This window comes from Triturus cristatus, chromosome 9, assembly GCF_964204655.1.
Source record: "Triturus cristatus chromosome 9, aTriCri1.1, whole genome shotgun sequence".
In the NCBI taxonomy this organism is placed as follows: Eukaryota; Metazoa; Chordata; class Amphibia; order Caudata; family Salamandridae; genus Triturus; species Triturus cristatus.
Window position 1 is genome coordinate 494,183,898 of NC_140592.1, and position 23,365 is coordinate 494,207,262.

The 23,365-nt window shown below is 43.9% G+C and overlaps 1 protein-coding gene across 2 annotated transcripts in view; it reads right to left on the minus strand.

Moving 5' to 3' along the window:
* Nucleotides 1-23,365, minus strand: part of NRXN2 (neurexin 2) — a 2,164,206-nt gene that overhangs the window by 280,103 nt on the left and 1,860,738 nt on the right. For both annotated transcript variants that reach the window (XM_085625468.1, XM_085625469.1), the window contains exon 18: nucleotides 9,300-9,481. In XM_085625468.1, coding sequence (XP_085481594.1) covers nucleotides 9,300-9,481 — 182 coding nt within the window. The remainder of the gene's footprint in view (nucleotides 1-9,299; nucleotides 9,482-23,365) is intronic.

Consider the following 23,365-nt stretch of genomic DNA (forward strand, 5'->3'; position numbering starts at 1 on the left):
ACAAGAGCTGGGCAATAGTGTACCTCATGCACACAAGAGCTGGGCAATAGTGTACCACATGCACACTTAAGAGCTGGGCAATAGTGTACCACATGCACACAAGAGCTGGGCAAAATTGTACCACATGCACACAAGAGCTGGGTAATAGTGTACCACATGCACACAGGAGCTGGGCAATAGTGTACCACATGCACACAAGAGCTGGGTAATAGTGTACCACATGCACACATGAGAGCTGGTCAATAGTGTACCACATGCACATATGAGAGCTGTACAATAGTGTACCATATGAGCACGAGAGCTTGGCAATAGTGTACCACATGCACACATGAGAGCTGGGCAATAATGTACCACATGCACACATGAGAGTTGGGCAATAGTGTACCATATGAGCATGAGAGCTGGACAACAGTGTACCACATGCATGCAAGAGCTGGGTAATAGTGTACCACATGCACACAAAAGAATTGGCTACTGGCGTGTGACACAAATAGATGAGCATTGGGTGATGGTCTACCACACAAAAAGAAGGCTGGAGGTGTACCACGAGAGTAAATAAGAGCTAGGAAATGATGCAGCACACAGTGGGAAAAGATGACATCTGGGTGGTAGTTTACCAGACGCATAGATGAGATCTGGGTGACAGAGTACTACACAGGTGAGAGTTGGCTGGAGGCGTATCACAATGAATAAAGGAGATCTTACAGATAGTGTAGCATACAGTGGAGAGTATGACATCTGGGCTGTATTGTACCACACAAATAGATGAGATCTGCGCAGCGGGGTACCACAAGAGGGGATGAGGAATGGTTGGCAAGGTACTACACATTGGGAATAGATGAGAGCTGGCTGGTGGCATACCACACATGAGAAATAGAAGCGAGGCATGCTGGGATACGACACAGGTAGACAAGAGCCTGGTGGCAACTCATCACAAGCAAAAACTGGTGGTGGCTTATCAAATGTTAAGGATAGATGAAATCTAGCTCATGTTTTGACACACAGGTAATAGACAAGAGCTTGTGACGGGGTACCGCACAACCATATGGGAGCTGGGTAATGCAGATCGCTAGAGTATAAGAGAGCTGGGCGAAGATGTACCACACACTGGAAATATATGAGAGCTGGGTGGTGGTGGTGCACCATACATTGGGAATAAATGAAACAAGCATTAGCATAGCTAATAGGTCTCGCTTTTGGGACCTTATAAGTATTTAGTTATGCAGCACAATATCCTTGGTGCAACAGCAACTGTTGCATGGCAAAACACTTATAAGGTCCCAAAGACGAGACCTATTGGCTATGGTTAAGCCTTTAAGATATTTTACAGCCACTTGAGCATGGGTGAATAAAACTCGTACAATACATGAAGACAGGCCCATGTAGTTAAAATGTAGCCAAAGCAACGCTTCCCACTAGCCAATGCGGCTCTTTGCAGAAACAGCACATTACGTCGATTCTAGTTTGAAACAAAGTGAACCACTAACCCAGTTTCATACAGTGGGCTTCACACTCTGCATGGTCCATTGTGAGCCAATAGAATAGTCGTAGGCAGAAGTATATATGGCAATCGTTGTTGGGACTACGCCCTGCAGTATCTAATAATTAAACATTTTAAAATTATTCCCTTTATTTTATCATTGGTGATATGAAACTGTTCACTAATTCACGCAGCCATATATGGGGCAGAAAAAGGAGTAAATACCTGTTCAATTTAGTCATGCAGGGCCCGACTTACAAAAGATCACAGCTTAAACTTCAGATTCGATACCAGAGATAACATCTTTGCAGGCAATTCCTGACTTTTCAGGAAGTCACAAAAGACCCTGTAGTACCCCAGGAAATGTATAACAATCCTCCATTTCTGGGGCGATGGGTTTACTGAAATAAGCTCAGTTCATTCCAACATCTCCCTTGATAAGCAGGGATCTCTGTGGCTTCCAATGGCAGTATCCTACACCGTGAGTTCACTGTTTTGTCACTCCATTAAAATGCACCACTACCTACAACAAACGTAATGCGGTGCTAGATTAATGTTGCACTGCCAGTGACTTCTTTGGTTTTTGAGATACAAAGTGAAGCAAAAAAATAGTTCTGCAATGCTCCACATTTCATGCAGTGATGGTAGTTAGACGGGCATAACGTGCTCCACATTTCGTGCAGTGAAGAAGTGAGGTGGATTACATAGGACATTGATACTCCATGCCTCTAACATGATGAAGATTAAGACTGAATTCTAAGGTGCGTTTTAAACTCATGTGGAGCACACAGTGGGGTGTTAGCGAACCAGGTAGAGACTGCCAGAGTCAGGGGCACACCCAGGGGAGCATGCGCACTGCACACTGCACTCGTGAACTTACTGAACTGCTTGTCATCCTCGGGATCAGAGTTACTCATACTCGCCAGCTGAGGCTGCAACCAGGGCACCAGAAGATCTGCGGGAGGCGAGGTGGAGGTGGGGGGAGGAAGGAAGGCATGGAGGTTGGCACGGCACAGGGAAGGGAGGAGGCGGCAGGGTGGAGAGGAAAGAAGACGAGCAGGCAAGGGCAGCATGACAGGGTGAAAGGAGAGGGGACAGGCACAAAGGACAGGAAAGGGAACCGAAGACACAGAGTTGCTGGTACGGACTTATGGGATGAAAGTAGGGTTGGAGAGTGGCCAGGAGGAAGTGTAAGAGAAGGCATGAGAGCAAGAAGTAAACAAGTGGGAGGGGTGGGGGGAGTGCGCGCGTGCTAAGCAGCAAAAGGAAATTTTTTAAAAAGCATGCGAGCGGTGCGCGCAACGAGGAAGTGTAAGAGAAGGCATGGGAGCAAGAAGTAAACAAGTGGGAGGGGTGGGGGGAGTGCGCGCACGCTAAGCAGCAAAAGGAAATTTTTAAAAGTAGGCAAGACGGCAAAAGTGAAAGCAGGGGTGCGCGCGCGATGGCAAACACGCGAGAGGAGCGCGCACAGCAGCGGAAAAAGTGAAAGCTCCAGTGAAAGCTGCCGGCTGCGCGCGTTCCAGCTCGCGTGAACGCAAGCGCTAGGCCGTACACTAAATGTCTCGGCCAGCCCAGCGCATGCGCTGGATCAGGCGAGACCTAAAAAGGCGGGTGGTCTAGACATTTAGAATAAATTAAAGCTGGGTGTGGTGTACTACACATTGGTAATAAATGAGTGATGGGTCCAGGGGCGTAGCTTCGGGAGGGTGTTTGAGGTGTTACACCCCTCTAGTAAATGTACTTTCTGATAAATAAAGGGCTACAGGTCTTTTCAGTCGGGTATGTGGAGATGTCTGTCGGATTTCACCAGGAATTTTTAAATACACACATACAAAAACGCACATACACTCTCTCCCTTTCTGTTTTGAAAGTCTTCAAAAATGTTGGCTATTACAAAATATAGTGTTTTCTCTCCCAGTACTCCTACCAATCTGCATTCGTCTCCCTTTCCACAGCCCCTTAGGCCTTTTTCATAAACGCTGCTTGATTTATAATGTATTTTAACAATATATGTCAGCGTGATTGTTGGCATATCTGAAGCTTACCCCCTCCCCAATGTTTCTGACCAAGCTACGGCCCTGGCTGGGTGGTAAACCTACTACATGTTGGGAATAGATGAGATGAGTGCTAGGGGGCTGCCTACTATAAGTTGGGACTAAGTGAGAGCTTTGTGGTGGGCGTTTACTTTGGATAGTGGTGTAAATACACACATTGTACAGAGATGAGCTGAGTGGAAAAGTACCATATTTGCTAAAAGATGAGAGTACGAAATTTTGGGAAGAAACGGGAGCTGATTAGTGGCGTACCATACATTGGGAAGAGATGGGACCCAGGTGGTAGAGTACTGCACATTGGAATAGAAGAAAGCTGAGTGGTGGCGTCACACATTTTGGAAATAGATGGTAGGAACATCCAAGAGAACTTCAAACTAGATGGATAACAGAACTAAAGAACTGAAGACAACCATAGGTGCATGAGTGGTGGGGGAACAATTGAGTATGACCCCCACATGAGTGAAATGCGGAAGGAGATCTACTTTCATGTTTTCATTTGCACCATATTGAGACAGAACACCCAACACGAGCCGGAGGAAAGTGAAAAGGCCAACAAGACATTGCCCAAAGGTGCAGCATCCGAAAGCCAACAAAGCAGCCAAAAGGAGAGTAAAAAACCACATCATGATTTTATTATTGAGATTACATTTGTTACCTCTGCAGGTAGTAATAGGCACCTGAGACGCTGTCCCAAGGAGTGAGAGTTTGTGATTCATACAATCTCCATGTACAAGGTTTAATGCATGTAATTTGTGCATGCCCTTCCTTGCATTCTGCAGGTCGTCACTTTTTAAGACCGGTGTTTTTAAAATGTAATGTACATCAATACAAGAGGCGTGTCAATGTTTGTTCCCTCCTCTAATGAAATGGTATGTGCTGAAAAATGTACGGTCTTTGTGTTTTTTTTTTTAATTTTGTACTGATTATGGTTTGGTATTGTCTCAGTGTAATTTTGTATGTTGGAACACATAATTGCTTTTTGCATGCGGTTTCCTAGGGAAGAGAGACTGTTATTTATTCTTCCTCTTCTATTGACAGTATGTATGTTGAATTTGTGATAGCACTTTGCATGATGTCACTTTTTCCTTTTGAAGAAGAGGGAATGTGTTAAACGTTTTATCATTTTTTCATTTTTTTAAATCTGTATTGACAGTTTGCTTGGCATTAATCTGTTGATAATATGTATGTTGAATTATGATAGCACTTTGCACTACTGAACTTTTTCCTTCTGAATGAAAGGGTATGTGCTAAAGATTTCCTTTGGAAATCCGGTATGCTTGAATATTTGATTGTTCCTTGTAGTTTTTACATTGTTTATATGTATACTCCATCAGAGTTCCGAATCATAGAATAAAATTGATTGACCCATAGAATCACCAAAATTTGACAGGCAGATATCACCTTGATGGGAAAAAAGAGCAAAGTTCCACGAGGAAAAAACAGATTACATGAGAGCAAGCTTAGTGTCACCCTAAAGGAATAGTCTCCAAGAAGGATCCTATGGGGCCAGAAGGGGTCACCCTGGTGATGTAACCCCTGTAAGATCTTGCAGGGATAGTTAAACAAATGCACCTTGGTTGGTAGCAGGGTGAATTTACAATGAACTTAAAGAAATACCATTGCGTGAAACCAACACCTCACCGTCTCAGTACGCATGGGGTAGAACAACTGCAGTTTTATATTTAGAGGATCGCGTGGGGTTAATAGAGCTACTTGTAGATCAAGCATATGTTTGCCTGGGGTGGGATTGTGGTGCCAGGCTGTATTTAGCACACGTCGGCTTTCCCACACCTCAGCACGAAGCTGGAGGTGGGACCACATACAAGGGTGACAGATATTCTTTCTTCTTGTTGCAGATGAAGCAACACCTGGATAGCAGCCGAGAGCTGCCACTTCATGCGACAGCAGCTACGTGTCCAGGATAAGGCAGACCACAGGATAAGCTGGTGTTAGCATAGAGGCTTCCCATCAATTTCTCATCAACAGGCAGTCCTGTTTGTGTGTGTGTGTGGCCTGGGGTCTTTGTGACTCAAGAACATACCGCAGTTTAATATAGCCAGAAATCTCGAACAACAGTATAGTGCATTTCACCAAATTGCTTAACGCCAACAAGCTCCTGAAAAGGAAGAGAAGTCGGTCCTATCTCTCCACCCAAGGTATGTATCTTAAAATGGGATACCCCGGGCCAGAGGGGAGGGGGTACTGTACAAAACCCTGTCCTAAAGAATTTCCAAGCCCATTAAGAGAGCCCATTCCTTTAATTTGGGGATCTTGTTGAAAATGAGAGGCTTAAGTTGTCAGGACCTCATGAGTGGGACCAGCGTTAACCCACAAGAAGCACATGACCGGAGAGTAAGGAGTAAAATTATAGGTCAGGGTGATATCTGCATCCTCAGTAGAGTAACATTTTTAGTTGTAACTAGAAGTGTGGCAAATCATGAAATTTAGCACAAATTACAGCAAATTGTACATTTGTTTTGCAGAAATATATTTGCCCATATCTTGCATGAAAACTAAACCCGAGGGCATTCAAAAGCCTCACAATGCTTGTTTTACTTACTGTGTCATGCAGGAGCCAACCACAGGCAATCTGTCGTTGATCCCGTTCTAAGAGAAACATTCTAGCCTAGACCCCCATGTCACACTCACTCCAGACGGGGGAAAAAAATCAGTCTTAGAACAGTTTCGGCCCACATATGGGCATAACCGCCGCCCTTAAGGATGCTCACTATGACAAACAAAAAGGTGATGGGTGGAATGTTCGATTTAATCTCAGCTACATTCCACCAATCCACAAGGCAGTTCTCCCCATTGTACAGCTGCATTTTCATCATTACATCTATCTCTATTGCAGTGCACCGCCATTAGAACATTCCCCGTTGTTCCATAACAGTGCCCAAGACACTGTAATCGTTTCCACTGCACCCCAACTCTCTCCAGTGTATCACAACTGTTCTCATTGGACAAGAACCGTTTCTGGTACTCTGCAACTGTCCCAGTACTGCAGCTGTCTCCGCTGCATTTGTCCCCGTGCACTAAAACACTTGCAGTTATATCGCAATGGTTTCATTAGCACTGTGCAACCACGCTGTAATGTAATTGATGGCATTACAATGAAACCTTTTCGCAGACCCTGCAAACTTTCCCCAGTACGGTCAAGCTGACTGTGTCCAATGCCCTGAAAAGTAATCTGTGCTTCACTGCATCTGTCTTAATCCCCTGCAACAATTCAAAATGACCAGCATCTCTTCCTATTGAACTGTAATTTGCTTTCATTTACACTTCAGCTTTCCCCCTTGCATTGATATTATTACCGTCTTCTGCAGCAAAACATATCACGTAGAAGCCTACACATCTCAAAGAAGTATGCATTTTCTCTGCAATAGTATGCTTATTTTTTAGCCAAACTTGTTTCCGGGATCCTAAAAGCGTTTTACTCCAAACAGGAGCTCAGGGCATCAAAACAGTTATTACAAGGAGCACCGAATCGTGAAATCGCGGTTAGGTGGCCAATCAAATCTTTAAAAAGTTTGTTGGACAATTAATTGACACCACAGATCATGTGCAAAATCATTACGTTTTTGTAATTTTGCGCAGGAGACGGCCAGGCCCATGCACAACAGAGTTGTTATTATTTTTTTAGCAGCACCGCACTAAAAAAGCTACCGAGCCAAGCAGCCTCCATGCATTCTTATTCTGAGCACTATATCCATGTACATGGTGACATGGACTCAGTAAATACACTAACGCAGAAGGAAGGAAGAAGTGACGTTTACATGGACGTAGCAAACATCCTGGCAAGGCAAGGAGGGAGGGAAAATGTAACTCTTTGCAGTTCACTAAATCCATTAACTTATGGTTACATGGACATAGAGAACAGACTGACATACAAGAGGAGGAGGAAGGACCCACTTCGTCCCTTCCTATCATGATAGTGTGGATTACTAAATCTAGGCAACCTTGGTTACAAGATAAAACCAGGGCTGGACTGGCCGTACCGGGCATCAGACATTTCCCCAGGAGGCTGGAAGGGTGGGGGCTGGTTTTGCAATGGTGGGGGCCGGTTTTGCAGCAGTGCTGCTATATTGGCCCCCAGTAACAAAGGCAGCAAACAAGTGTTTTTAGCCTTCCAGGGCCAGGAAGGGCTTTCCCAGAGGCTGGTCTGAGAAAATTGCCTGGGCTGGTTTGGTTCCCAGTCCGGCCCGACGTGCCAGCTACAGAAAAAACAAGTAGCAACCACATATCAAACTATAAGGGTAAGAAGGTATGACTAGCAAACAGGATCACACTTTCCTGCTTGGAACTGGCCTCCCCAGTGAGCTTCCAAAGGGGGAAAAGAGGTAGCACAGCAATAAGCTGGGGCTGGCCAGTCTCTGCAGATCGTTGCAACTTTCCATGCACTTAACAAAAAACAGTGGCACATTGCTCTTTGGGGGGCTATTCATCTCCTTTAGGGCTTAAGAAGAGTGATGACACACTGCCCTGTGGGACCTGACAATCTCCAGAAAGACTTAAAAAACAAAAACTAAACTGTGCTATTGCCCTACAGGTGCCTTGCCTTCCGCCACATGGCGTACAAAGAGTGGCGCATATGTTCTGAGAGGCCCATTCGGATCATGAGTTGTATCAGGGTTGGCGCTTGTTGATGAGCAGCGGGACCCTTACAATCCGCAACAAAATTCAATGGTCCAGTGTGTTGCTAAACAATTCCTCCCGCCTAAACACATTTGTAAAATCATACACACCTATCGGCAGATGCCTACGTGTAAAAGAAGTATGTGTATCGCAGTTCACACATCCACATGCCTGTAACGGTTTACATTTTTCCACAGTTCTCATTTTACAAAACCGATTTACGCTTCCATTCAACGTTTACCATTTTACTGCATCAAGTCACATCCGACTAAAATGATTTGCAAGTCACAAAACGTGTATTACTTTGGCAGTAATAAAAGTGTCATTGTAACACTTTGCATGTCACTGCAACTATGAGCATTTCACTATAATAATTTGCAATTAATTGAAAAATTAAAATTTCAGTGCAATGATTTCCATTTCCGTGATCGATTTGCATATATCGTAAATGATTTGCATTCCACTACAATGACTTGCCTACTGCTCTGTTTTGCATTCTATTGCAACAATACAATTTCAGCGCAATGGTGTCTAGTTCGTTTTATTGCGTTGATTTGTATTTTGCTGTAAAAGGCCAGAAATCATTGCACTGGTCTATTTTTTTGCTGCACCATTTCATGTTTTGTTTGACTTATATATTTTTCACTGTTTCAGTTCATGTTTCACGGCAGCAAGCCGCATTTACTTCATTTGCATCTCACTGCTGCATGCCTGTGAAGCATTGCAGTTGTTTGCAGTTTTTTAGTTATTCAAATTTCACTACAGTGAACATCATTTCTTTCAAAAAATGTGCTCATTAATTTCAACAATTCACATTTAATAGCAACAATCATTATTTCACGTCCATAATGCATATTTCATTTTAGCAGTTCACATTTCACGGCAACGTTTCATGTCACTGCAAAGATTTGCATTTCAATGCATGGATAGTCATTTCACTTCAAATAGTCGCCTTTCCTTACTACATTAATCACTTTGTTGCAATGATACAATTACAAAGCAACATTCACGTTCCAGTACAAGACTTTGCATTTGACTGGAATCCGTTGCAATTCACTGGATCCATTTACTCTGCTTTGCAATAATTGACGTTAGATTGCGTCCTTCCATAAGAAAGAAAGGTTTCTTACTATCTGTAGCTGTAAGTAGTCTCCTAGCCCAGAGGCACTGTCCACTCGCACCAGGATGGCGTCTTTTTGGTGCGTGCTGAAGCCCACAGCCAGGCGGTCCGCGCGTGTGCTCGGCCGGTCATTCGGGGGCCAGGTGTAGGTGATGAGTGCCCCCCCCTTTCCGAAGATGTACGTCGTACCAGCTGTAAAGAAGTAAAGAAGACAGAAACAGAGAGTGAGAGGCCTGAACCAAACATGGTGGAGCAGAGACAAGCCTGAGGGTTAAGTCAAGGCCAGAGACACAATGACCGCAATCAGCAGCGGAAGCAGATCAATCAATCCACTCTGAACCCAAGGCTCACCACTACCTTTCCATGCTATGTACTGCTGACCAAGGCTCCTCTGCTTCAACCCCTCAATCCACCTGCCCGCTCACAGAACCGCACGCGACTCTGCAAACTGATCAATCCCCAAAGTAAACAGCCTCTAAATTGGGATTGTTTACCCATTTATTGTTCAAGCAAGAGGCATTTTTATCGCCCACAGAAAATAAAGAGCAGTGATTCAAAGACAATCTGTGCCATTTTGTATTGTTTCACATTTCAGTCAAATTAGTATTGGCTAGGGAAAGAGAATAAAATAATGCTAAGCGATGCCACGGGGACTATAAAACTGCCCAAGGTTGTTGGAGATGAAAAAAGAAGATGACAGAGGAGGAGAACTGGATATACTTTCTATATTATCCTAAATATATAGAGGTTTTATACAATGTATGTATTAATTCAAGTAAAGCTTTGTATAGAGCACTTGTCTACTCCTGGTTCCTTCACAAAGCTGAAAGAAAGACCGCACTGTGTGTTCGAGTTCAGTCACAAAAGCCCTGGTCTGATATTCTCCAGTCTCTACACCGAGGCCCAGGAGTTTACCAGGACTCTCTCTGAAACAGCTTCGTTTTCAAGCCTTTCCTGAAACTGTTGTAATTTGCTTCTCCCCTGAGGCTCGAGTACTGTGAGTAATTGTTTTCCATGTTAAATTATTTTACGCTTTGCAACTACAAGGCTGGGGTCTCTGGCTCTTTCGGAATGTTGAGTTTGTTTACAGTGCCTTCTTCAGATGCAGAACCCCACGTGCCCGCCGAGTATGTGGCACACAGACATCCATGTCCTAGAGAGCTGCCAGGCTGTGCTTGTGTGCCACATACTCGGCGGGCACGTGGGGTTCAAGCTTTCTAATAATGAACAGCTGCAGACAGATCAGTGCCACCGTCGCAGCCTGAAAGTCATGGGCGAATGTCCGAGTGTTCAAATAACTGAAGAGTGTGAGCATTTTTGTTCACAACCTCGAGAGAGCGCTCGGAAAATCCTGCAGCGTGGCGTGGCGCTGGGGCAGGCAAAACCACTGCAGGGCTAAGTTCTTCACTGGTAATTAAAAAAAGAACAGGACGTATTATTTTTATAATTATTATTTATGAATCCTTACATGTAGTAACTGTAATGCCCATATTTAGTGGAATATCAGACATCTTATCGGGCATGCAGCCGTGATCCTATTTCTCATCTCAGCCTCTCTCGGAGTCGGCTTCACCCCTGGCCGTTATTTTACTCTCTTCTGTGTGCCCACTGTACATTCACCGCTCTTTGAAACTGCACACACTTTTGGTTCAAAGTACAGACCCTTTACAACCAGCTTTCTTCATGAGCTCTCCTGAATTAATGCATATTTGACACTAGTCATAGGACTGTTGGCGTGTTCGTTCACAACGGATGGATTCAGCAGGTCACGGGCACTTGCCAAGTGCCTGATGTGGATAAAATGAGGTAAATATTTGTAATTCACCCATCCAGGTCTAGGGTATATCCTGAGCCGTCCCGTGATGGCATTGGCTGCCGGAATGTCTCACAGTGGGCCGCGGCCACGCTATTTACAGATTCAGCCCTGGAGGCCATCTCGCGCGGCAGGTGGGAGGGGGGGCTGACTCACCCTCGCGCGCAGGGCTGCCTGCTCAGCTCTTCGACGCTGCGGCCTTGGACTTCTGGCACGAGCGTCAAAGCCACCTGACTCCGGCACTGGAGAGCATTCGCCGAGCACCGGTGTGTACGTAGCAGGTAACAAGAGCGCGAGCCCCCGCCGCCCCCACCCGGAAGGATGCCACGGCTCCTGCGGAACGCCGCAGCCACGGGCGCGCAGTGTGCAGCTGCGACAGCCGATATAAACCACGGTGACGCACACCGACAGATTGTATTAGGCTGCGCTGCCTTGCAGAGGTAATTGAATCAATTAGCAATTAAATATTGTCGCAAATAATAAAAAAAGAGGGGGGAATGGTCCCTTGATGTGCATCCAATCCGGCGGCGGCGGCGCGCCATGCCGGGCTCGCCTCAGCAGAAGCTCCTCCAGTCCTTATCGATGGGGCTCTTAATTAATTAATGGACGTGATAAGACACAAAGCTGGCGAGGCTGCTGAGTGTGGACGGGCACACTCCCCGCAAACACGTGCATACCAACCGGCGGAGAGAGCTGAGCCCTGCACCAGGCAGAGGGAAGGGGGGAGCTGGGTGGGAAAGATGGGTAAGGGAGAGGGAGCAGACTGGAGAGCAAAGGAGTGAGGGAGAGGCAGGGCTTTAAGTGGGCCGCGTCCTGCCAGTGCTGAGCACCGGCAGTTTTCACCAGGGGGCATTGAAAGGGGTCCCTATAGGGCTCTTTTTCGATGCCCTGGCCTACTTATGCCCGGTCCTGGCAAAGAAAACTGTAGGGCACGCTTAACAAAGATGGCTCAGTCTTGATCCTGTGCCTCATGGGAACAGTCCAGCCCGAACTGCTAAGCCAGGTCCTCCCTGGACTGGAAACCACCCAGAGTGGGAAATGTATGCCCAGACGTGGGTCCCGTGCTCTCCATGCCACTGGAACCAAGCTATCCTGGCTGAAGAGGGGTGAAACCCCGAAACGGGTCCTAGGATGCTTATTTCCAGTCCAGGGAGGACCTGGCTTGGCAGTTCGGGCTGGACTGTTCCCATGGGTCACAGGGTCAAGACTGATTTGCATATGGCTGGGTTCAAACTGGAACGGCAGGGTGAGCAAAAAAACGATGGATTTAGGCCCAGATCTCTGTACTGGGGTGAATGTATGACATTGTTCTGCATTCTGTCCATCAACTGTTTTTGCAGTTCTCCTCTCCAAGGCAGTCCGGAGAAGAGAGTGTGAAGAGGGAGCGGCCACGCTGAGAGGCCAGCTCAGGTGTCGAGGCCATTGGGCCATCCTCACTTAGACAGACATGGATTAAACTTCAATAGTTAACTTACCTATTTACCTGCACATGTCCCCATTTGTCAGATAGGGACAAAAGTACTTTCAAGAAATATCTGTGCTTTATCTAGTAACATCTTAGACTTATCATAATTTAGCACAGAGGGTTAATGTGCCTGCTGCAAAACAAAACGTGTAACATGGAGATTACAAATTTGTTTTTTCATGTGGATAAATCAGTGGGTTACTGCTTTTATGTCAGAGGTCCCTGTGTTACTTGTAGTTCATATGTCCAAATCCTTCCACTGTAGCACAGTGAGATGTGAATTAACATCACGGCGCTGCATGCAAACTGCAAGGCACAGGAAAACACTATCATCTTTCTACTTAATTATTCTCTATTCTAAGGTTGCTAAAAAGGGCTCCTTGGGTAATAGGAAAGTCTTTTTAGAAGTGAGTAGAGGTTATTATACACAACTAGTTGTATTAAAAAAAAGCATTGGCATAACACTTAAGTCTTGGCTATGCAAACTATTGGCTTTGTTAATGTTTTAGTCATGTTGCACAGCAACACAGCTACTGTGCTGCAAGGCTGGAATTGAGGAAAAGCACTATTGTATAGTAATTGCATTTATATAATGCTTACTACCCCTAATGAGCTGTCAATGTGCTTTTTCGGTGAGTAGCACGCTATAAAGGATTAGTGGTGAATTAGTATAGTGAAATATGAAAGTAACTTCAGTGTTGGATATGTTAGTCAGTTATTTGGATTGAGAAGGATATTGAGGGAAAACAGCGTTTACAACCCTGCTGTTACCACACAGGTAGGTAACAACGTGGTCGTTACAACAACCGCATTGTTACCACGCGTGGCTTTACATCGCAAGTCGTTTCTACGACTTGCGCTAGGTGGCGTGCAACACCAGGGAATGTGTTGGATTTTAAGTCCAACACATTCCCTCCTGTTGCACTAACTGGAGTAGGAATAGTAATTTATACTATTCCTAAGTCCAGAGTGCAATCTAGCGAAATTCGTAGGAACGACTTGCGATGTATAAGCCATGCATGGTATCAACGCGATCGTTGTCACGACCACGTTGTAACCTACCGCGTGGTATTTGCTCACGGTGAAACATCATACATTCATATTGGAGGGTAGAAGAGAGAAAAGTTTAGCATTTATATATCGCTTACTACCCCTGATGCAGTGTTGGAGCGCCTTTTCGCAGAGTTTCACGCTACTCTGGAATCCATAAAGGATAAGTGGTGAATTAGTATAGTGAAATATGAAAGTAGTTTGAGTGGAGGATATGTTAGTCAGTTATTTGGATTGAGAACGATAGTGGAGGGATAGCAGAGAGAAAAGGTTTGCATTTATATAGCACTTGCTACCCCTGATGAGGTGTTGAAGTGCTTTTTGATGAGTAGCACGCTACTCCAGAACCCAAACAGGATGAGTGGTGATTAGTATAGGGAAACATGCAATTAATTTGACTACTGGACATGTTAGTCTGTTATTTGGATTGAAAAGGAATAGTGAAAGGATAAAAGAGGGAAGGGTCAGAAATCTTTTTTTGGGAGTTTATAGCCATAGGAGGGGGTTTAGGGTGAGTAAAGGGGAGGTGGAGGGGAGTTAGTATAGGGTTATTCTCTTTTTTTGGATTAAAAAGGAAAAGTGGAGGGATAGATGAGGGAAGGAGGGATAGAAAAGGGAAGGGTCTAGAATCCTATTTTTTTTTAGTTCATAGCAGTAGTAGGAGGTTTGGGATGAGCAAATGGGAGGTGGGGGAGGAGGAGTCAGCGGTAAGGGTTTAGAAAGGCTTGTTTGGGAGATTTGAATAGTAACAGAGGTATCAGATGATGAAAGCCATGGACAGTGAAGACTGGAGATATTGTTGCTCTATGACCAAGATGGTATCCTTAAATGGGTGACTTAGACTTATCCACCTTAAATACATCAACGAGTATATCATTCCCCTGAAAGAATCTTCACATATGGGATAAGAGATTCAGCGGAATGCCCAAGATGTTGTGTAGATGTGGCTAACTTCATGCATATTGCATGATACTGTACTGCGGTTGCTGAGATCTGGAAAACAGTATTCCGAGAGTTGGGAATCATCATCAGCTCCTCCCTGACGATGGACCCCATGTTTGCTCTTTTGGGTTACAACAAGGGAGTGTATAAAACAAATGGAAAACTAGTGTCTATCGGGCTACTACTGGCCAGGCGCCGGCTAGCGATGCATTGGATTAGAGGCCCAACTCCCACCCTTGGTGAATGGCACACGGACATGGTTCTTTGGAACATGCAATCAGAATGTATACAATGAGTTACTCCACCCTCAGAGTAGTCCTAAAAAACACTGGGGCCCTATAAAATATACCTTGTGGGTAAGGGGATGGGAGAGATGGAGGGAGAATAAAGAGGGGTACCATACCTGACCGTTGTAAGCAGAATGTGGCGGAGCCGCTGTATGGCAGTGCAGCGTGGGATGGCTCTAGGACAGCAGTACAGCTGGTGGAATATTTTAAACTAAAGTTGAACCACAGTTGATGTTCTGATATGAGGCGCGCACCAGGGGTGCCGCCATAGTTGGGTCTAATGTATGGATGCAGTCTACCTCAATATGTACAATGATAACAGCATTACTGCTCATTGATGAAGTTGATGCTCTACATTAAGTTGTCTTGAGGAAGAGTTGTAAGCCGGATCCAGTCATACTGTAACCAATGGATGTATGTGCTATAGTGTTTCAATGATACCGTGATGCCGCTAGCAGTGTTCCTGTCATGGTGTTTTTTTGTGATATGGCTGGTGGGTGGGGACAAGCAATGTCAACAGGGTGAGGGGCAAGCAACAACTGGAGGGGTGGAGGGAGTGATTGAATAAAGTAAAAAAAACTATGACTCGGCCAGCACTGTCTGCATCTTAGTGCTTTTTTTATTGTTATGGCGGGTGGGGGATTGGGCAACACAGAAAATGGAGTGAGGATGGCAGGGAAAAGCAACAAGATGGATATTGAATGGTGGCAAGCAACATGACAGAAAGCAAGAGTAGGCAAGCAATAATATTGATAGCGGAAGGAGGCAAGCAACAACACAGAGGGTGAGGGGGAACAAGCAACACCATGTACGGTGTGAGGGAGAGATAGCAACAATCCAGAGGGCAGGAGGTGCAAGCAAAAGCACAGACAGCAATTGGGGTCAAACAATAACATGTATAGTGGTAGGGGGCAAGCAGCAAAATGGACAGTGAGTAGGGGACTGTAACAACACAAAGAGGTGGAGGGGGCAAGCTACAATGGCAAGGGGGACAAAAGCATAGGGCTAAAAGAGAGACTCGGGGCAGAGAGAAGTACAGGAGGGAGACAGCCTTCAAAAACATGCACTGTTATGGAGTGCTTCAACAAAAAGAAAAAACAGCTCCAAATGTGCATGCAGTACAAGGACACAAGTACTTGGTCATGATTTAGGCAAGGGGCAAACCTAAGGAATAAGGGATGTGGGCATGTGCTGACCAAAGAGAAGTAAGCAAATGAGAATAACGATGAAGCCAACCAGTGGTAAGCAATTGGAGAGCTCTAAGCCCAACGTAAGTTTATAAATGTCTCACAAGCTACAGCACATGCACTGCTTCAAGTAAGACCCAAAAAGTTGGCAGAAACAAGGCTGTCACTGAAAATGCAAGCTTTTATTCTCACAAACCCTTCTGTAGTGAATTATGGAGAGGAGGAATTTCAGAGCCGGTTTTTTTCATCTTGTCATTGTAGATTGTTTTCCCAGAGATCCTGACCTCGCCCTTCCCCCATGACATTGTGTTCAATTCATGATGTATATTGTAATCTGGATCAAAGACGCTGTTGATTAGAAGTAGGTATCTCACAACTTTGTACAAGGTGTTGAGACTGTCATAAGTATTTAGATGTTACCTCTGTGGTATTTCCAGTCTTGACAAATGATACGGACTCTTCAAAATCTAAAATGCTTAATTCACCCCACATTTTTCCAAGGTCATGCTCCTCAAATGTAGGCCTATTTTTTCATCCCAATCTGACCCTGCCTTTCTCTGCCAGCTTCAAATAACGTGGCCAGAGTTACATTGGAGCCTCCTGAAGCTGCCCCTTGTGATATTCTGTGAACCTCACCTTTCCTGCTGGATGTGGTGATGTTTATAACTGAACTAGAATCATCGCTGGGCAGACACCACAGGGAAGAAGGTGAGCCATGGGCGGCACTTGGCAGGGACAGGCCTAGATTCTGTCTTCAATCTGGGAGTGCTATTTTGGATATCCCTGTGCACTTTGATGCATCTTTCATTACCTTTACAAAATGTGCCGCTGCAGTTCTATGGATCTGCCCACATAAAGCGACAAAAGGCAAATACAGACTGAGAGAATCGAGTTCTGCTTATAATTAGAGCATAACAAGCATTGCCCAACCCATTCGATTACGTTGGTGAGAACCCTGGTACTCGAAATCTGGTAACAGGAATAGAAATAAATGGGAATGACAAAAATGTGTGTCTGATGATTTTGGTCATAATCTCCACCTTGCTCTATATGTGCTCAAAGGGCAGGCAGACGCCACAACAAATATTTTAATGATTGGTTTTAGATTGGTAACTATGTCTTAGCCTGTTGAATATTAAAACAAATTAAAATGTTTGTTTTTTCTTGTTTAGCGTTCTTTGTATTTTAGTGTAAAAGGGTTGATAAGTTGCAAAAATGATTGCACCAACTTCCCCTATTCAGGACGGAAGCTCCTGACCATTTTCACAAAAGTTGACTATTTTCAATATTTGGACTTTGTCCATCGTGAAACATTTATTTCTATCTGGGAAAACGCAGCACCCTCTTTCTACTGCCAAGTCTCCCTGCTGTGGAAAGCATTTGTTTTCCACGGTCTCTTTTGCCTATTCACACTCCTCCCCCTTCCACATTCGCTTTCTTCAATTCCAACCCTACTCAATGCAGAAGAAAACGTGGTAAAGAAAAGGCGCCTTTTTCACACCAATTGGGACTAAAATCCATTATTAGGCAGGAGGTCTTGGGTCAGAGAGGATTTGGAAGAAGCGGCTAAGGAAGGGGTGGAAGTAGTGAGGAAGGGGACGAGTGAAAACCTGTTTACCCTGCAAAAAAGGTCACAATTTGAGGCATTCTAAGTTGTTAGTGCATGTATTATTTACAATAGCGGTAATCTAATTACATACGTTGATATTTTAAACTATAATAAACCATATTGAACTGTTATCCTGAAGACAATGTGCACTACCTAATGGCCTGACAAGTTCATTCTCCTAAGATGATCTAAGTCAGGTCTCACAGATCAGATAATGAGCTCAATTTTTCATCAATGTCATAATGTCAGTTCCATTCCCACTCAGCATGTAATTCCAGTTTGTCCAAAGCAGGACCAAACAGTTGAACTAGGAATTGCAGCTAGACCCTCATTTTCCCCTTGTGTCCTCCCATATCAGTGCTTTGATGATGCCTTTAGTTGATCTATAGAGCCTGTTACTATTGGACAGCTACAGACTCAAACAAAAACAGATGGCTCTTGAAGATTCAATGTAAGCGAATGTGTGCCTGGGAATCGAACAAGGAAGGCTGCAGAAAACGTAGGTCATTGCACTGAATATTAGTTTACCAGGAAAGGTGGCACAGACTCATAACAGGATACCATCAATTTAGCTCTGATTAGAGATAACAGGCATCCGAACATGGCTGTCAGTTAACAATAAATGTATCTTAATGCAATATTTATATTTCAAGATTTGTATATGCTTTGTTGTTTTTATTGTTTATGGTAAATTAATATACATTTTTACTAATTTACTACCATTTGCTGAAGGCGACTTTATGAATTTCGGGGAGGACCTGGCTTGGCAGTTCGGGCCGGCCTGTTCCAATGAGGAGAAGGTTCAAGACTGATTTGCATATGGCTGGTCCAAACTGGGGTGGCGTGGTGAGCAAAATAGCAATGGCTCAAACCCAGATCCTTCTGTCTGGGGGTGAATGTTTGGATTGTTCAGCACTCTGTCCATCAATTGCTCCTTTTGCTTTTCTCGCACTAAGTGGTAAGGGTATGCACAGACGTGGGTCCCGTGCTCACAGCGCCATTGGATTCAGGCTTGATGAGGGCTGAAGCCCCGGAACCAGTTCGAGGATGCTGGTTAACAGTCAAGGGATGACCTGGTTTTGCAGTTCGGGCTGGACTGGTCCCATTAGGCGCAGGGTCAAGACTGATTTGCATATGGCTAGGTCCAAACTGGGATGGTGTGGTGAGCAAAAGAACAATGGCTTAGACTCAGATCCTTGTCACTGGGGTGAATGTTTGCATTGTTCAGCAATCAATTTCTTAAGCAGACAATTCTAGTTATTATGATTTAGGCCAGGCCCCTAACTGTGTTGGCCATGTCCCTTTACCAGGGTTGCTAAGCCTCTCTTGGATATCCTCCAATTTTTTCCTCCCACTTAAAGCCCTGGGGAGAAGGCAGGGAGGCTTTTAGCAGAGAAGGCAGAGAAGAGACATATGTGTGCGTAAAAACGGTAGGATAGGCGTGCTGAGCTGTGCTATATTGTTATTTTTTACAAAGGACTGAATAGTTTGCATTCTGCTATTATTTATGGCTTGCAGTGCTGCCGAGGATGTTAGTTGTTACTTCGCTTGGCGTTTTTTGCAGTTTTATATAGCACAAACTCGACCCGAAGGTATCGGAGTGCTTTACACGAGCACGAGATACATTACATAAGGTCACATTTAATTATTTTTTGGGGGTACACGGAGTTTAATTGATTTTCCCCGAATCACAGAATATTGAGCCAACATTGAGATTCGAACCTGGTTCCTCAGATCTAAACGTAACAGCCCAGGCCATAACCTCGCATCGAAGTCATCATGTGGCGGTAAGTGTGGTGGGAGTACCTTTACATTGGTACGTCTTTGCTGCATATCATCAACAGTAGGTGAATTTAAAATATATTTTTGAAAGTATGTATATATATATATATTCACTGAAAAAACCATAGGTTTCACACACGTTCTAGTTAGCTGGACATTTACCTCGTAAAAAACCAATGAAATTCCCCCGTTATAGTTAGTGCAAGCAACTATAACTCACGCGACCGCAATCCTCTGCTGATGACGTCAGATATTACATCACTGATTACATATGTGTCTTTCTGAAAAATAAATATTTGTAATATATGTATAGCTAAAGATTAATGGAAGAAGACATGGGTAAATAGGTGTCTAAATACAGTGATGTAATATCTGACGTCATCAGCAGAGGATTGCGGTCGCCTGAGTTATAATTGCCTGCACTAACTATAACGGGGGAATTTCATTGGTTTTTTACGAGGGAAATGTCCAGCTAACTATAACCTATGGTTTTGTAAGTGTATATATATATATATATATATATTACCTACTGGCGGTCGCCAGTAGGTAGTTATAGTTAGGACCACGTTTCCATAGGAAAACCTCAACATTCTATTTTGAATAACTTTGGCGCCGGTCGACGAATCCTCGCGGATTTCTCAAAATAGGTGGGGCGCTACGCTCCGCTCCTACCCTGAAAGTCTCGGGGGGATTCGTCAAGCGGGGGCTGAGATAAAAGGGGGGTCCCAAAACGCGTTTTTCCCATGCATTTTTCCATAGGACCTTTAGAACGAGCTACAGCCCGAACGGCTGAACAGAATTACTAGAAATTTGGCAGAGAGGTAGTCCCTAGGTCAAGGAAGTGCCTTTTGTAGGTTTGGTGTAAATCTGTTCAGTAGATTCTGAGAAAATAGCCTTTAAATCAATATATATATCTGAGCCCGCTTACGGTACGCTTACCGTACGCTTACGGTAAGCGTACGGTGGCGTGCGCGAGCGCGATTCTGATTGGCTCTTAGATCTTAGTAAACATTCGAATCGGCAGAAACCAGGAAGCGGCGTCCGCCATTTTGTCTACCGCACTGAGTGTTATGTATCAAACATGATGGCCAAAAACATGTTACGGGGATGTTTTGACAACTCCCTCTCACATAGTCATGTTGAGGGAGTCCCCAAACATCCCCCAAGAGCAAAAACGGCATTATTTTTTTTCCGGCAATTTCGCGGGGTACGCTTACCGTACGCTTACCGTAAGCGTACGGTAAAAAAATAAAAATAAAAAAAACACTATCCACACTTTCTCCACCCCTTGTGCAAATGGTGGCCGAAGGCCACCATTTGTGCATGGCTTATCAGAGCACAGAAAATTTTCCCAAAAAATTTCAACAGATTACCTATCACAAGGAAGCGCATAATATGTCCTCCATGTGCGCACGGTGCGCGAAGCGCATCGTGCGTACATGGCCCATCTAGCGTAACGTGGGCACGGCACTAACTGCGTAAAGTGGGTGCGCGGTGCGCGAAGCGCACCGCGTGCTCACTGTGCGCGCACGGTGCGCGAAGCGCACCGTGCGCGCACGGAACGAACTGCGTTAAGTGGGCGCGCACGCCACGAATGGCGTAAAGTCACTTAGCATTTAAAAAACCGTACAAATTCACTGAAAAAACCATAGGTTTCACACACGTTATAGTTAGGAATTAGCATTTAAAAAACCTTGCAAATTCACTGAAAAAACCATAGGTTTCACACATGTTATAGTTAGCGGAAATTTTACTGATAAAAAACCAATGAAATTGCCCCGTTATAGTTAGTGCTGGCAACTATAACTCACGCGACCGCAATCTTCTGCTGATGACATATGTGTCTTTATGAAAAAAAAATATTTGTAATATATGTATAGCTAAAAATGTATGGAAGAAGACATGGGCAAATAAGTGTCTAAATACAGTATTAGCATCAGCAGAGGATTGCGGTCGCGTGAGTTATAGTTGCCAGCACTAACTATAACGGGGCAATTTCATTGGTTTTTTATCAGTAAAATTTCCGCTAACTATAACATGTGTGAAACCTATGGTTTTTTCAGTGAATTTATATATATATTCACTGAAAAAACCATAGGTTTCACACACGTTATAGTTAGGAATTAGCATTTAAAAAACCTTCGAAATTCAATGAAAAAACCAAAGGTTTCACACATGTTATAGTTAGCTGGACATTTCACTCGTAAAAAACCATTGAAATTCCCCCGTTATAGTTAGTTCAGCTAACTATAACTCGCGCGCCCGCAATGCACTGCTGATGACGTCACATATTACATCACTCATGACATGGTCAGTGACATCACTCATGACATCACTGATGACATCTCAAATGACATCACTGATGACATCACTGATGACATCATCCAGTGAATGTGTGTGTTTCTGAAAATTAAATATGTTTTATATATGTATATCTCAAGGTCGATGGAAGAATAAATGGGTATATAAGTGTCTAAATGGATGATTTGTTTTTGAAAAATTGATTGTGTAACTGACTGATTAAGTGTATCATAGTGAATACATGGCTTAGTGAGTAATGTTTAAATATGTAAATATCTGTATCAGTCTCTCACTTTGTGTATAAGTGGCTTCATGGGTTGGTGAGTAGCTACATGGGTGTCTATATAGGTTATTAGTTGGTTTTATGAGTATCAGTCTGAGTGTCTGCATGGTTCGGTGGGGGTATTACGTAGTGCATGGGTGCATGAATGAATGCCTCACTCTTTGTATGTGTTGAAGACAGCATGTGTGCAGGACTCTATGGGTGGATGAGTGAGTGTATGGGTGTGTTAGTGAGTGAATGACTGTCTCAATAGTGTCTTTATGAGTAACTACATATGTTTTAAACTAGTATATGTGACTATTGGTGTATATAAGCGAGTATATGTGAGAGTGAGAGATTGAAAGAGTTCCTGTATAAATAAGTATGTGTTTCTATAAGTGATTGTTTAAAAGACTAAGTATGTGTAAGTTTCCGTAGAAGTAAGTGTGGTGGTGTGTGTATAACTGTATATGCAAGTAAATGTATGTTTGATTCTTTTTTAGCATGAGTGACTATGTGTGTGAGTACCTCTATGGATGAGTGGCATTGTGTAACAGGATGTATAGGTGTATGAGTACATATGGTGAGTGAGTACATGTATGAGTGACTGTATAGGACTGTTGGTGAATGAGTGGATGTGTATGTGGATCTTAGAATTACTGTATAGGTTGTTGTAACTGGTATTGGTATGTCCATTGTTTTTAAAATTTTAATTTCTATTTTTGAATGTGTGTATCAAAGGTTATATTAGGGGAAGAGGAGGTCTGCCACTCTATCACAAGGATGATGTCATCAGTGATGTCATCAGTGATGTCATTTGAGATGTCATCAGTGATGTCATGAGTGATGTCACTGACCATGTCATGAGTGATGTAATATGTGACGTCATCAGCAGTGCATTGCGGGCGCGCGAGTTATAGTTAGCTGAACTAACTATAACGGGGGAATTTCAATGGTTTTTTACGAGTGAAATGTCCAGCTAACTATAACATGTGTGAAACCTTTGGTTTTTTCATTGAATATATATATATATATATCCAACGTAAAAGTTTCCTTTAAGAAGGAGCCCACACGGAGAGTAAAATCACCTCTTTATTGAAGACTGCAGCAGAATGACAGTTCCATCATTGGCCCCTCATGTAAAGCCAAACGCGTTTCAGAATTTTCATTCCTTGTTCACTGGCAAGCGGCAGGAAAACAACTGCATCAATGAGGAACTCTTTTCAATGTTTGTAAAGTCCCGCCCCATGGGCGTGTGCAAAACTGCCTCTTGGTACTCGTAGTTCCTTAAAATTAATCCCAGGTGGGTGTTTCTTTGCTTGTTGTCTCCAAAGTTAATGCATATAAAAACCCCAGTGGGTAGGTACCAATAAGAAAA